General features: G+C 36.0%; 1 protein-coding gene across 6 annotated transcripts in view; it reads right to left on the bottom strand.

Moving 5' to 3' along the window:
- LOC150102804 (uncharacterized) overlaps window positions 1-16,757 on the bottom strand; it is a 271,397-nt gene that overhangs the window by 112,056 nt on the left and 142,584 nt on the right. For 5 of the 6 annotated variants that reach the window (XM_090399128.1, XM_090399130.1, XM_090399132.1 and 2 more), the window contains 2 exons: window positions 6,426-6,529; window positions 533-603 (listed from right to left, as the gene is read on the bottom strand). In XM_090399128.1, the coding sequence (XP_090255254.1) occupies window positions 533-603; window positions 6,426-6,529 (175 nt within the window). The remainder of the gene's footprint in view (window positions 1-532; window positions 604-6,425; window positions 6,530-16,757) is intronic. The other variant, XM_090399129.1, reaches the window with a different exon arrangement.

Below are 16,757 nucleotides of genomic sequence, written 5' to 3'. Positions count from 1 at the left end.
CAAAAGTGTGCCAAAACCTCAGTTATCGAAGTCACCTTTGTTATTCGTACTCACATGGTTGACTGTGCCAAGTTGCATGGCGATACAGGTATAAAATTATTTTTCATATTATAAAATGTATTATTTAAATAATTTAACATACGGGGCCACATGCCATATAAGTATGGTCAACCTTTTATGGGCCGCCAAAAAAGCACATTTGGGTTGCATGCGGCCTGCAGGCTGCTGATCGCCTACCCCTGGTTTGTCATCAATAATCAACAATACTATTGTGCGGTTTCACCAAATCAGAAAATCGCAAAAAAACTATACTAATTAAGAGAGCTAAATACCATGTCATCAAGAATTAGTTAGGTGAGTGGGGGACATGTATGCTTTTATCTACAATAAGCATCACCTGGTCAGAAAATCATTACACTACAGGCACAACTTCTGGTTCTCAATTTTATTATCAGTAAGAATGCTCTTAACCATCTCTTCTCAAGAATGTGTACAATGTGAAAATACATTTTATATAAGAAAAATAACTTACCAGATTTGTAAGGCTTAAACTGAATTTGATTTCAGCATCAAGTGAGTGGAGTTTCGTTTCTAATTGAACAGCTATAAATGAAAGTTGAAAAATTTACTTTCAGAAAATTTATTTTTTTACTTATCAACGTATACATATAAACTTATAAATCTATGCAAATATTCAGGCATATATACCTGAATTGCAACTAACTACAACAATCCTATTCAATGTGAAAGAATACCTTAACCTTCCCCATGGTATGTCCCCTAAATAGTTAAAATAATGAAGAAATGTGAAGCTGAATATTTCGTTACACATTCTGATACCTCAAATATCATTTAAGTAAATACTGATGATAATTAAAATTAGTCAATCAACAGGAGATTTTTTTTTTTATTTGTAATACATCTGAGGGAGGACTTTATGCACGGGGAACAGTCAAGAGGTATTTGGAGGATACAATATCAGACCATACCCAAGGCCAGGTGGATAAATCAGGTAGAAGCTACATGGATGAGTATCATCATTCAGGAGGAACAATGTGGAAACAGTGTATTTTGGGATAAAAATATTACAAGCTATGTACAGGCCACTGGAACTATACTTCAGAAAACTGTACTTGATGAACCTAAGGATATAGTGGTGGTACTAGACAGAGAGTGAACTGAAGTTTAGAGGACACAATGCTAAGGTTGCCAAGGTAGTTAAAAAGATTACTTGGTTTTTGAAGAACATGAACAAGAAAAAATAAGGGCATTACCATTCCTCTTTATTAGGCGTTGATACTTCCACATTTGGATTACTGTTCTCAGATCTGGTCGCTTGGGTCTCGGAGTGAATAGGTAGTAAAGAGGATGCAAAAGCACCGTGACCAAGATGGTAAGTGGCCTGTGGAATGCAAAAGTTGGTTGAGAGGTGAAAAATGGGATATGATAGAAACATTTAAGTTACTTAAAAGGGTTTTATAGGACTGACGCAGAGGAGATGTTTCAGCACTTGGCTAGAGAGGACAGAATCAGTAGTAATCACTGGAAGTTGACTATGAGTGCAGTTAGCAATGGTGTGAGAACTAGATTTTTCACACGGAGAGTGGTGAATGAAGGAATGGGTTGCCAGAGTTAGCTGCGAGTGCTTTGTCTGTTAATGGGTCTAAGGAGAGGTAGGATAGATACCATTTGGATAATTTCGGTCTCCCATAATGAGTCTTAGGACTGCATGGAGGCACCCATACAGTAATAACAATAATAATATCTAAAGGAAGTGCTGGAAAGTATTGTAACACTTCTTTGCCAAAACAATCTTCAAGTATCTTTCCATCCAGTCAGGAAATTAAACTCTTTCCTCGACTCGATAAAGATAAAATATCTACCAATTTCATCATTGTGGAATTTAGACAATCTCATGCTCACGTGGCCTTTGTTATTATGGAAAGAAGAGTTGTTTAGATCAAATTCGTATAGAAAACATTGAGAATATATTCTACTTCATGAGCCTGATAAGTCTGGTTTGGCCAGCGATGCTTTATCCACTAGGCATGGAATTCAACAGAATAAAACTCAAGTTCTACACAAAGGCTTGTAAAATTAAATGACCTTTATATTTATTATTTTATTACTTTATTTGTAATATCTCTTCAATATTATTCCTTTCACTTATCTTATTTAACAGTCGTACTCCGAGTTGTAATACTGCTGCTTGGGACAATCTTATCACCTTTAATCCTTTAGTCTACAATTTCATTCCACCCCTTCTCAAGGTTGTAACTATGCTACTTTCATGTGTGCATAGTATAGATTTGGGAATTGCCTCTGGCTGGAACCAATTCCTTTGTCTAACTAGCTGGCTTTCTCTGACACTGATCTTTAAAAATTTATTTGTATTAATGACTGCACCATTAAAGATTGTGCAAGGAATTGTTTGTCTTTACTAAACATACAAGAGAAATGCTCAGCGGAACACAGAAATATCTCTAATATTCAATTCTAATTCAAGCAACATTAGATACTTAAATTTAGTCAGTTGCGGCAACTTTTAACTTTAAAGACACACCCGGTTCTATCTTTTTATGAGAAGTGCATTGGTAAGTCAATGCACTTCTCATAAAAAAAAAAGAGAAAATTAAATGAGAAAATATTTCACACATATCAAATTTATCAGGCTCTTATTAATTCTGTCAAGTAACAATGCAATGCACGTGTCTGGTTCTCAACTTACTTAAATCAGTACTTCTAGCCTTTAGCTTAGAGACAATGACAAATATTTACGTTCAAATATATGTCAGACACGTGGTTAATTTCATACACGCTTTAAAACGATTTAACTTAGATCAATATCAGAATCATGCTTAACTAAACTTCACATTTAATCTCTTCCTCAAACATTAACTCTTAACATTAACAATTGCTCAGAATTCTTTAGACAACTATTTCACAATAATTAAGAAGTGCAGTTTTCTGACTTCATAACCTTACAATATGCTAGCAACTATATAATCAACAATCCCTGCTCTAAGGTTCACAATCCATAACAGTTCTAGATTAATCTTACTTGATACATTTCTCAGCCAGTTCAGCATTCACGATCCTAGAGATCAAGAATATAACCTCCTTCTTTCCCATTAGAACTGCAAACAGACATTATTCCAAGGCAACAACGATACAGCATTCCTGGAGATCGCTTAAGGAACTTAGCAACGGGATTTTCTGGAACAGGCCAATGCCACTGTTACATATCCCCTATCATCGTCAAAATACTGCTAGTGGGATATCTTTCCCCATCCTTGGAATGACTGGATATAGGCTCCTTCTTCGAAGTGACACCGGAACAAGTCAGGAACAGAGAGACTAGAGCAGAGCACCTGCCCCCTTCTTATTCTACGTTGACGGCCTTGGAACTTGTTTAGATCGAGTTCCCCGGATGTTCTACCAGGGGTACCTCCCCCCCACAAAATTCGCTGAGTCATGGTAGGAAAACTCTGTAACTTGCTGACCTTCGTGCCTGCCGATAGCCAAAGGTCTACATTCTAATTCTGTCTGGGCTATCTCTTTGTTTGTACAATATTGGCGACCAAATAACTTAGCAATTAATTCAAATATATTTACAGATTACATATTGGTAGTTAAATAATTTAACCATTCGTTCTTATATTTTACCAGATTACATAAAATACTTATGAAAATATGTCAATTAAACCACAAGTATTTTGTACTGACTTTATTTCTCAAGTAAAATAGGTATATAAGAATTTTATACAAAATTCTTTCTATACAAGATTTTACAGGCTATTTATCACTTGGAAGACAAAATGCGAGGGTGGTCTGAAAGGTTCTAGGCCTAACAATGAAAAAACAAATTTATAATTTCAAAATTATTTTTATTTTTCAACATAATCTCCATTAAGACTAATACATTTATTCCAGTAATGCTCCAGCGCCATTATCCCTGTAGTGATTCTCAGTAAGATCTGCAAAATACCCCTCTTCTTGATTCGAAGAAAAACACTCACCAGCAAGGAAGAGTTTTAGTTTTAGGAAGAGATGGAAGTCAGAGGGAGCCTAATCTGGAGAAAATAGGGTGGATGTCCTAGCAATTCATAGTGCAGATCCCTTAATTTTCCCATTGCCAAAACACCCTTGTGGGCAGGTGCATTGTCCTGATAAAAGATGATATTTTTTCCCTTCTGCAAACCAAGTCTTTTGTCACAAATTTTTTCGTCTAGTCTAGTTAAAAGATAAATTGCATTTCTTCTCAGAGTTCAAATCAAAGTGAACTGTTATTTTCGCTTCAAAACAACATACAAAATATTGCATATTCTGTAAGAATAACCTGGAGACATTTTTCTTGAAATAGCTCAGAAAGGAGTACACCTACTTGAATTCTCCAGCTATTGTTTTACCCTTTTGAAGATAATTAATAAACAAAATGCCGTTAGCATCCCAAAACACCAATGCCTTGACCATTTCCTGCTAATGCAACTGACATTGTCTTCTTTGGTTCTGAACAACTGGCTTCTGTCCACAGTTTTGACTGCTGTTTGGATTCTGGTGTAATGGTGAATCCAACTCTCATCCAGGGTAATAAATCGATGCACAAAATCAGTTTTATTCTTGTTAAAACACTCCAAGCACTGTTCAGAGATTTTCATGTGATTGTGTTTTTGATCTGCTGTGAGCAAGCTCAGCATCTTGCACAAAGCTTTTTCATTTGCAATTCTTCATGCAAAATGTATCCTACATGTTCTTTTGAAATGTCTACAGTCTCAGCAATTTCACACACCTTGACACTCCGGTTATTCAATACCAAACTGTGCACTTGATCAATGGTTTTGTTACACTTTTTGGATGTTCTTCATGTGGAACTTTTATGAATTTTGAATGAATTTCTTTTGCTGTTAAACCTTCTTTTACAAAGAATTTTATAACAACACGACACCCAATTTATCCATTTCAAAAGATACAGACAACATTTTTGCTTCAGACAGCTGTATAAAACAAACCTTGATAGAATGACTTGCAATTTCACATGGATGCTTATGACAGATGTATCAACTTGAAAAAAAAATCATGCCATCATGCCGATAGTGTTGCCATCTATGGTCGAGGCAGAGAACTTTTCTCCTGGCACACCCTAGGTCCATGGGTTATCATCCCACAAACATGAATGGTGAATGCTATAGGGACCTGTTAGCTGACTATCTCCATCCATATCTGCAAGAGGTCTACCCAGACCACAGTGCCATCTTTCAACAGGACAATGCACCTTGTCATCAGGATCATACAACTATGAGTGATTGGAGAAAGACGACAATGAATTCACCACATTGCCTAGGCCCCCAAACTCCACTGACTGTAACCCAATTGAACATGTGCTAGAAGAGGGTGTGAGAACTGCTGATCCTCCACAGAATGAATATGAACTGACAGAGTTGCTGCAGCAGACTTGGGTCGAGTTCTGAATGGAGGATGTGCGACACTTTGTGGAATCTGTTCCTAGGCATCTGCAAGCCATGATCACACAGAAAAGTGGACCAACACATTGTTAGGTAGGTGTTCCTAATGAAAAGCTAACTTACTGTAGTACACAGCCTTATATTTCTGCATTCCAAAATGCAACACCTTGCACTTATATTAAAACTATAACCCCAATCTTTTATCCAAGTCAAAAACCTATTTGATCTTTCTGAAGAGAATTAATATCGGCAGTACTACTTCTAATTCTCCCCAACTTTGCATCATCAGCAAACAATTGAAGATTCCCCAATCAGTCCACTTGATATATATTACTTACAAACAAGTTAAACAGCAAGGGCCCCAAAACAGAGCTCTGGAACATGCTGTTGGGTTACCCTCCTTTTTTTTGAGACACTGCTCCATCATACACAACTTGTATTCCCATCGTCTGCAGCTTGTATTCTAACTTATCATTTGGTAATTTATGAAATACTTTTGTAAAGTTAAAGACCACTATATATGATTCTCCCTTATTTAACACACTCGTCACCTTGTCATTTCATGACACGGTGATGAGTGTGTTAAATTGCTAAAACAAGCCCTACCCATTACAAATCCATGCTGACCATCATAAAGTATACTACATCCATCAACCCAATCTTGTATTCTATTCCTAATCAATCTCTTCAACATATTCTTGACTACAACTACAGTTATACTGACTGGTCTATAATTGGAATCTTATGTCCTAGAACCATGCTCGTGGAGTGGTACTATTTTCCTTTTCCTAACATTCTCTATTCTAGCAGCAATGCCACGCCTCTCTCTTCAGTATATTTACTGGGCCAGAATATCACAGTATGCTTGAGTTGTATCTGTGCAATCCCTATTCCAGAAATGAATTATTTAATAAACGTTTTGCTAAAATTATCATTATGTATGTGTAGAATAAGAAATCCTACCTTTCATCTTTTCCATTTTTTCACGTTTTTTCTTCTCTAATTTCTCCTTTTTCATCCTTTCCTTCTCTTCTTCCTTTCTAGCACTACCAAGTGTAGAAACAAAACTGACGAAATTATCAAAATTAAGATAGAGCAAAATAATACTTATAAATTAAACCATCTTAATGATTCAGTTACATTTTGATGTCTTCAAGCAGCAATGCTGACTTGAATAATATAAAGTTTTCTTTCACTTAAAACTGGGATTTCATTAAGCACTGCTGTTATGCTAGTATTTATTGATCTGATAGTTTTGCAAACTAAACAGCTGGTTTGAAAAAGGGCACAAATTATGTACAAGGTACGTAGCTGTTCTCTAAGAGAACAGATAAGTGTCTAGGAGACTTTTTAGATGAGCTGGAAAAGATAAAATCTTGTTTTAAGAAATAGTATAAATTAAACACTCAAGATCAACCTTTGGCTCCTGTTATGGGATCTATGTGAATGAATTACTTCAGTTGATTCTCTGATACATCATGATAAAGTTTCTTCTAAGCGGTGGTTTCATCCCACTTGATGTTATGATTATTAGCATAGTAAGATCAGATTTTTCTTATCTTTTATAGGCCATGTCACTTTTTTTTTTTGCTTCAAAATTTGCGTGTGTCTGAAATAAATAAATGCCATGAACAAGGAATTTTGTAGATGCCTCACATTTCTGAAAAGGGTTGCCATCTTTAAGTGATCTTATAAGATTTCAGATGATGTGAATTGGTTTGTTAGCGACTCTAAGATTATGCATTTTTATTAGTGCACAGCAATCCTAGCTGATAGTCCATTAACATATAGAATAAATACAGAACCTCTGTAATTGATTTTTGAAGCCTGCTGAGTTGGTATTTTTGTGAACATAATTTTTGAATGGGTTGCATTGAACAGAACTGAATGGATTAGAAACTTGCATTCTTGCTATAATTTGTAATGGTGAATGCCCTCTTTTTAAGAGTATAAATTGTGCCACTGAGAATTCTACAAAACTCCTCACACCCATGTGAGGAGTTTTGTAGATCTCAAAATAAAAACAAATATTTTGAGATTTGCAAATCTCAAAATAAAAACATTTCAGCAACATGGCCAATAAATTCATTCCTACTAATAATAACACAGAATAAAAGCCACCATGCACTATATAGAAGAAGAAAGCTTATCAACTACATACCAAAGAATCCATTCACATGGCTTCATCAAGAGGAACCAAGAATTGTTCATTAATGACTTCTAGAAGTCTTTAATGAGCCCCCATAGCTCAGTCAGTATAGACGAAGGCCTTTGGTCGGAAAGACCTGGGTTGAATTCCCGTCCAAGATGTGAGGAACGTTTATCTGGTCTCTTTCGACTAAAGGTGAGTTAGCCAGTTAGCTCACATGGAGGTAGGGAATTTTTTTACCTGGGAACTCAGAGTTTTTCATCCCTCAGAATAGGCAAACTGGTCCTATGAACACACATCTACAGACATAGGACTCACCAGGAGGCATAGGACCAACTACCTTATCCTCAAGAAGGTCATGGTTTTGTGAAGTGCACAAACCTCAATGGTTCACAAAAAGCCTTAATATTACTAAGCACATGATTTCAGCTTTGCTAACAATCATCTAAAAAGGCTCTCTAAGAGAACAGATGATATGTGCATGACTTACATATCATTTTGCATATTTGTATTGCTGACAGCGTAACTGAGATCTTCTTCATTTATGTTGTTCTCTTCGTCCATTTTGTTTGCATAACTAATTGATTTAATCAATACTAGTTAACAATAACTAATAAAAATCCCCAAGACTAATTTTTAAATAAAAAAATGCTCTTTATATTCATAAAAATACTCTACAACAAAGTTTTCATTATAATGAATTTACTATATTATACTAGAGAATTTTACTTTGCTCTTTATAGCAGTAAAAATCAGGGAAAAAGCCCACAGATCTGCTTTTTTTCTTCTTCTAAATATCAATCCCACATGAAAAGCTGCAAAACTTGAATAAAATCAGTGCTGTGTGTGATACACACATGCACATTTAAGTTACCTGTCTTGTTTACAGTATGAAATTCCAAATACAAAGCATTTTTGGATATTCTGTACTAGTATTTGTTCTTGCAATAGTAGAATGGATGATATATTTACGGCAGGCAATGTGTTTGTTTCTTTTTACCTGATAAGTACTACTGAAGAAAAGTGTTAGTGCTTAAGAGAAAAGAAAGTATATTCCTCCATGCAAAAGTTCAAAAAACTACAGCACAATAGTTTTCTCTTTCTCTCTGTTTAAAGGGGGGGGGGGGAGTATCATTTGAATAACTAGAGGTTGTAGTCCTTAGGAAAAACGAATTAAGGAGAACTGTTTCAAAACAAATACATAACATGTTAGTAATAATTCTGGTGTTTAGGCTTACATGTTGTTTCAGGAAATTGACAATGTAGAGTAGAAAATAAGGAAAATATTTTAATTATTCCTTCCTATATTTTTCCAAAGTTAAATTGGCATCTTCAGGGATATACTGGTATTAAACATATGCATGCAGGCACACTTCAGTAAATAACAAAATTGCAACAGGCAAGATACAGGATGCTAAAGTACTATAACTACAACACCTATTGGCTTTGGTTGGATGTCTACTGTTGAGGGTTTCCCATATGAAAGGCAGTTTGATAAAATCATATTTGTTTAGGTTGGGAGACAGCAAGAGCAGCAGCAGATCTGAGGAAGAGCCTCTGAAATTTAAATTTGATTCAGTGGAGTAAAGATGCTTTTTTTCCCAATGGATGATGTATCAGGTATCCAATCATGGCCTGCTACTCCTGAGTGGTGTAAATGAATGTAGTCCTGATGCTCAGATGTACAGATGTTCAAGGTAGCCAGTACACTCAAGGTAAATCCAGTGGTTGTAGATGGTTCTTTGTGTGTGTGTGTGGGGAGGGGCTAGTTTTCTGTGCAGTTTTTAAGTGGTCACCAGACTGTACTTTTTTAAGTCCTTGGACACCTTTTCTGAGATGCCCTTATATTCATGGCATCTCAGGTGGCCAAGGTGGTATGATATGATATGTGCATGGCTTTGCTGTAATCTATATTTGGAAGTGAGGAGTGGAATGTGGGTACATGGTAATAGATTATCTGTTGGGAGGTGTAGCAATTGGCCAAAACAGTGTTTTTTTTTATGTGGGTGAATTCTGTGGTGATCACAGTGTTAGTGTAGTTTCATCTGAAGCTACACTAACCACAAATCTCACTGACATAAAAAAACACTTTTTGGACAATGGCTACACCACACAACCAAAAAAAAAAAAAAAGAATTTATCACCATGTACCTAGGATTACCATACGTCACCATTTATGTGGACATGTCCGCATTTTGATAATGAAAATATCTGCCAGTTTTGAAAGGCTCTTTTTTGTTAATACAAGCTCAGTGGACCAAGGAAAGAAACAGACGTATCATAGAATCGATGAAAGGACTTGCTATAGTTAAATTTAATTACAGACATTTTACATGTAAAAATATATTCGACTATTTGTGTCGAAACAAAGAACTGCTAAAGAAAATTAGGTCTAGTGAAAAATATGCATGGGCTGCAAAGTAATGTATATAGTGTGATAAGTCTTTTTCTTTTTCATGTTTCTTTTTCATGTAGGCCTACTCTTGTTTCATAAGACTTATGATGACACTTAAAATCTCATATTTTTGTGTGTTCTAATAAGCATACTCATCACATCTAATTAATGAAAAGCTTACAAAGATAAAGATTTCAAACATATGTATTTATTTCTGTGTTAGATGTTTGTGTCCGGAATGAGTTGTTCAGGCGATGGGGTGTCAGCATTTTGGCATTTTAGAATATGGTAACCCTATATGTACCCCCTCACTTTTTTTTTTAAACATAGATTACAGCAAATCCATCACCAGCCCTTATATTCATGGCATCTAAGAAAAGGTGGCCAGGATCTTAAAAAAGCACAATCTCGTGACCACTTATAAACCACATAGAAAACTAGCAACCCCACTCCCTCCCCAAAGATCATCTACAGCCACTGGATTTACCTGGAGTGTGCCATGTACCCTGCAGCTGCAACTGCTCATAGCTCATGCTATGGCCAAGCAGACAGGACAGCCAACATCTGTATATCTGAGCACCCAGACAACATCTGTTTCCACCACCATGGCTACTCAGGACTAGCAGGCCATGCCTTGTATATCTGACGCAGGATCCATTGGAAAAAAGCCACTTTACTCCAACTATTCCTCAAATCTACTACAGCTCTTAACAACTATCCCAACCTAAACAAATATGATTTTATCAAACTACCTGTCATATGGAAAACCCTCACTGGCAGACATTCAGTCCAATGGCCAAGTACACCCAGCTAAAGTTAATAGATGGATAGATGGTGTGATTATAGGGCATCAATTTCCTGAAACAACACAATGCATATTAGTATTAAATTAATATTAAATAAAGATATATAATTATATGAAAGATACATAAATCAGTCCTGGTCAGAAATGAAGGATTCCACCTCCCACATACAGTAAATCCTGGTTGATTTGACATACTGTGAAATCCACCAGATCTCATGGTGTTGTACCATCATATGTATTTCTGGTTTAAGGTGGGCTAAGGTCCAAATTCGCAGCCCATCCTCATTTATTCAGTACCCAGTGGATACCTAATAATGGGGTGCACCACATGAAGGTAAGGGTTTGACATTAGGTCACAAGTTCCAGTTAGTTCTCTACATTTCTTAAAGGTGATGTGGAAGTCTTCCTATTTACTTTTGACCCTCCAATGATTCCCAACAAAACTTGAAAAAGCAGAAAGTCAGCTAGATTCAGAGTCAGATTATATCAGACCAGAAATGCTCAAAAATGAAGGCATAAAAGTTTTGCAGTGGCAACCCTGCATAATTCAAACGGGGTCAGAAAGAGCAGAGCTCTCATAGATCCGATCTCTAAAAATGGAGAATAGAGCTGAGTGTGAAAATTACAGAGGAATTTCTCTCTAAGTGTTCCAGGTAAGATTTATGCAAGGATAACTAAAAAGAGGGGCTGAAAAAAACTGTGGAAGAGAAATTGTGAAAACAAGCTGGATTCAGGACAAACAGAGGTTGTTAACATCAGATTTTTACTTTAAAACAAATAATTGAGAAATCATCGGACTATAACAAGGATCTGTACTGATGTTGAAAATTTATTTATCACTAGGTTAGACTATGATAGATTTAGTTTAATCCTTTATCCCAGTGAGAGCAAACAAAGTTTGCGCCTGAAAATATCTTCAGGACTAAATATTGTGTTGTACTATCTTATCCAGTAAGTAGTGCAACACCAAGGCAACTCATGGCAAAGGTGGAGCCTGGTAGCTTGCTCCACCTTTGCCACGAGTTGCCTTGGTGTTGCACTACTTACTGGATAAGATAGTACAACACTATATTTAGTCCTGAAGATATTTTCAGGCGCAAACTTTGTTTGCTCTCACTGGGATAAAGGATTAAACTAAATCTATTAAAGGATCTGTACTTTAGTTTCATAGATCTGAAAAGACACAATGACAAGGTGCCCAGAGAAAAGCTGTTCAAAACAGATAATTATACAGGGTAAAGGGAACATTATACAGAACAATATTCAGTCTATATTTAAATTGTAAATCAGTGGTCAGAATTGAAAGAAATAAAGAAAGATCATTTGATGTAAAGCAGGTATAAGACAAGGATGCACATTATCTACACTCTTATGTATCATCTATATGGATCGCATCATGAAAGAAAGTGGCATTAAACCTGATATTAGAATTGCAGACACCAAACTAACCACTGCTTTATGCAAATAATGTACTTCTAAATACATTCAGTGCAAGTCTTCAGGATTCCCCTAACTAAACTGAATTGCAGTTGTAATAAATTTAGCAAGAAAATCAGCAATAAAAAGATCAAAACTATAATAATAATGGGCAGGAACACAGAAAACTCCAGTTGTATTCTCAATGGAGAATCTATAGAACAAATAAAATATATAAGCTATTTAGACAGCTTTTACTGAAGATGGCAAATTAAATCTGGAAATACACAACAGAACAAGCAAAGCTGGAATGGTGGGGAGCTAGTAGAATAAATTCATCTGGAATGAGAGAGAAATTTGCAAAAACGTGGAAGCAGTATACAAGACAGTGCTCAAACTAGTATTAAGTTATATGGATCTGAAAATTAGTTTAGAAATAAAGCACTTGATCAAAGATTACAGAAATAAGAGTTCTGAGAAAAATTAGGGGAGGGGGTCTCAACAATAGTAGAATCATATTAAAAGTGAAGACACTGAGAAAGAACATGACACTGTTTGCATTCACGAATGCGTGAGCAGGGCTAATCTAAGGTGGTTTGGTTACTTAAACAGTATGGTAGAAGAAAGGTTAGTAAAACAGGTATTTGATGTCAAGATTATAGGAAAAAAATCCAGACGAAGACCAAAGTCTAGGTGGATTGATTCAGTTAGCAGTATCTTAGAAGAATGAAATGTTAGATAAGACAATATTGGAGTGCTGACAAGTAACACACTAATTTGTAGGAAAATTGTTGATAGATTAAATAATAAGTTAAACTTAATCATATAGTACTGTTACAGTAGCCTGAAAACCCCTTGGCAGTACATATCAGGAAATTGATGATGAAATCCAGATCTTTGGTTTCAATCGAAAAACTGTTCATCTTCTGACTTATTTCTACCGTTTCGTAGCATAAGCACTTCTTATCCACAGCATTATACCTTCAAAAACTCTGTACAACTGCCAACCCTGTATAAATCCCAGATCCATCCTATCGAAGAATACTGTTCTCGTGTTTCGGGTGGTATGTTAGTGACCTTCCTAAAAATTTCAAGCCACATTCACATATGCAAGCAGGTGCTTGCATTTGCTGAAGCAACAATTCCCAGTCTCAGCTTCAGAGCTTTGTACACTTTTACCCCCCCCACCTGCCAAACTACTGAATAAAATTGGGGGGGGGGGGGTGAACAGATAGTTCCAATGGTGAAACCATATTAAAAATGAACATGTGTATGTTTGGAGGAAAACTGTTGACTGTTGACAGGAGATAATAACGTAAACTTAAGCATATAGTGCTGTCAAAGTAACTCATACACACATACAGAATATTAATATGACAGTACTACATGAAAAAGTAACACCACTATAATCTGTGAATAACTTCCTATTCACAAATTTTCATCAAATTATCTGTTCTGTTTCAAGACTCCAATATCATTAAATCTTGTATCTTCTAAGGCACTTTTAACTGTATTAATTCACCTAAACCTTGGTCTTGCTCTGGATCTTTTCCCATCCATCATGGCAAAACACTTGTTTTGCTAAGACCTATTCTGTTTAGAACATACAACCTGAGATTAGCTCTTCTAACACACACACCTGAATAAGAATGTCCAATTCTTTCCTCATATCCTCATTTTTAATACGATACTGACATTGATGCCATCTGTTCACCCCCCCCCCCCCCAATCTTTCTCATAACTTTCGTATCTATACTCTCCAGTCTTTGATCGTTTTATTTCTAGCCCAGCTCTCTCAGAACCATAAGTTAACTCTCCATGTGAAATCTTGCACATTTTTATGTTGGAAAATAGTTTTAGTAATAACTAATCCATGTCCTAAATGGAAATCCAGCAAGCATTTAATATTATTATTAGCTTTGTACTTTATTCCAAATTTTCCCCAAACATTTATATATATCTGGTATTCATTTTCTACTCTGTTTAGATCTCCAACAATGACCAACTTTCCCTTTTTCATTGAGTCAACTGCTTTCTCTAATGCCTGAAAAAATTGTTGAGTTAGAACGTGTCCTGAAATTTGTTTCAGTAGCTTAGCTGACTTTTCACTGATGAAAACAATGGGAACCTTTTAATCAGGCAATAACCCAGCCAACATGAAATTCTATCATGCTGTACCATAATTTTACATTGTAGTTTAAGTCAATAAGAATACAATTTGGTTAGCTAAATTCCAAATTGCCAGCTGATCATTGTTCATTTAGTATCCACGTAGATACCCAACAGGATGCACCACGAGAAGGTGAGGATTGGACATTAAGTCAGAATCCCCAGTCGATTCTCCACATTCTTTAGAAGGCTACATAAAGGTCTCATCCCAGTTATATAGCTTTGACCCTTAAGCACCCCTACCAAGTTTATTACAGTAGTTATTCAATTTAGTCAGAAATCTTGCTGACTTGTACTGGATTTATTTAGGAATATAAAATCAGCTGCACAAAGTCAAGATTTAATACTATATTACTTCATAATGTATTAATTTTTAATGATGTTATCTCTGCTGTTATTCATGAGACAAGGGTGCATGTTCATATCAGATTTAACATGTTCACATTAAAGAATCATCATCCTAACTGTCTCACAGGGTGAGAGAAAACACTAAGCCCAGTGGAAATCTCGTGCTTGTGTTTCAGAAGACACGCTACATATGGTTCTTTAATTGTAACCCAATCTGCATAGAAGGGGAGGAGAATGTTTTAGGATATATTAGAAATCAATAATGAAGAAGATTGCTATATTTGGCTGGTACATTAGAATTACTGAAATAAAATATGTGAACTGAAATAAATTACTGTGTAAATATGTAAAGCATCATTAACAAACCATGTTAGAATGGGAAATGTAAAGGAAATAACAAAGGATGCTTAAGGGTCAAAGCTGTATAACTGAGAGGAGACCTAAACATTGCCTTTAAATGAATGTGGAGAACCGACCAGGTCGTCTGACCTAATGTCCAATCCTCACCTTCTCCTGGTGCACCCTGTTGGATATCTACTTTGATACAAAACGAACTAGGATGGGCTGGAAATTTGGGATTTAGCCGACCAAATTGTATTCTTATTGGTTAAACCAAAATAAAAAATGATGGTACGACATGACAAAATTTCATGCCGGCTGGGGTGTCGCCCGGTTAAACAAGACCACCATTGCTTTCGCCAGGGAACCAGGACAAACAGCGAAAAGTCAGCTACTGGAACAATTCTGAAAACAAACCCCAACTCAACATCACCTGAGTTAAAGATCGGTACTATCAATGTAAGAAGCCTGAATTTCAAAGAAATGGAGCTAGCTGAGGAATTAGATAAGTACCAGATCGACATAATTGGGGTGACTGAAACAAAAAAGACCAAAACTGGTGAGATCTCAGCAATAAATACAAAATGTTATCTTCAGGATATGACAATCAAGGAAAAGAAGGAGTAGCCATAGTATTCAACACAAAATACGAGGCTAATCTTCTTGAATGGCAATCAGTCTCAAGTAGAGTAATGTGGGCAAATATGAGAATGGGGAACTGGACAATGAGACTTATTTGTGCCTATGGTCCCACAGAAGGTTCTACTAAGGTAGAAGTGGAGGAATTTTTTTGAGGATTTAGAAAAAGCAACTGACACAATGAAAAAGGAAAAGTTGGTCCTTGTCAGGGATCTAAATAGCAGAGTAGGAAATGATTCTGAGACATACAAAAATATTTTGGGAAAATTTGGAGAAAAGAGCAAAGCTAATAATAATGGCAAATATCTGTTGGATTTCTGCTCAGGACATGGACTGGTTATTACTAACACCATGTTCCAACATAAAAATGTGCACAAATTCACATGGAGAGAAGAGGCAAGGAATAAGAAAAGTCTCACTGACTATGTTATTGTTGATAGTGATGTTTTCTCCCTGGTGCAGGACACCAGAGTGTACAGAGGATTTGAAATTGGAAGTGATCACTATTTAGTTTTGAGCAGGATAAAATTGAATTTCGTATTGAAAAGAATAACATATAAGAAAGTTTTAAAGCTAATAAAAGTTGGGCAGCTCTCAGATGCGAACTGTGGACTAAAATACACAAAGATTATTGAAGAAAAAATGAAAGAGTTTGAGAACAGGAATCAAACCTTGAAGATTCAGTGGCAAACTCTGAAGAAAACATTGATTGATTCTGCCAGAGAGGCATGTGGTGAGGTTGTCTGTAAGGATAAAAAAATCAGAACTACCTGGTGGACACAGGAAGTTAAAGAGGCAGTGAAGGAAAAGAAGAAAGCATATCAAAAGTTCTGGTCAAATAAGTCAGCTTGTGGTCTTAGAGAATACAGAAACAAATGCAAGAATGCTAAACACTGTGTAAAACTAGCTAAACAAAAGTCATGGGAAGACTTTGGCAAGAATATAGAAAATAAATATCAAGAAGGTGGCAAAATATTCTGGAGGTTGTTGAAGAAGCTTAGGAATGGAGGAAAGAGTGCAGTAAAAGGAGTTAGA

Source organism: Typopeltis vanoorti, chromosome 10 (assembly GCF_054136105.1).
Source record: "Typopeltis vanoorti isolate ZY-2024b chromosome 10, IOZ_Tvanoo_1.0, whole genome shotgun sequence".
NCBI classification, from domain to species: domain Eukaryota; kingdom Metazoa; phylum Arthropoda; class Arachnida; order Uropygi; family Thelyphonidae; genus Typopeltis; species Typopeltis vanoorti.
Note: the sequence above shows the minus strand (reverse complement) of the source record. Positions and strands in the feature narration are given on the sequence as shown.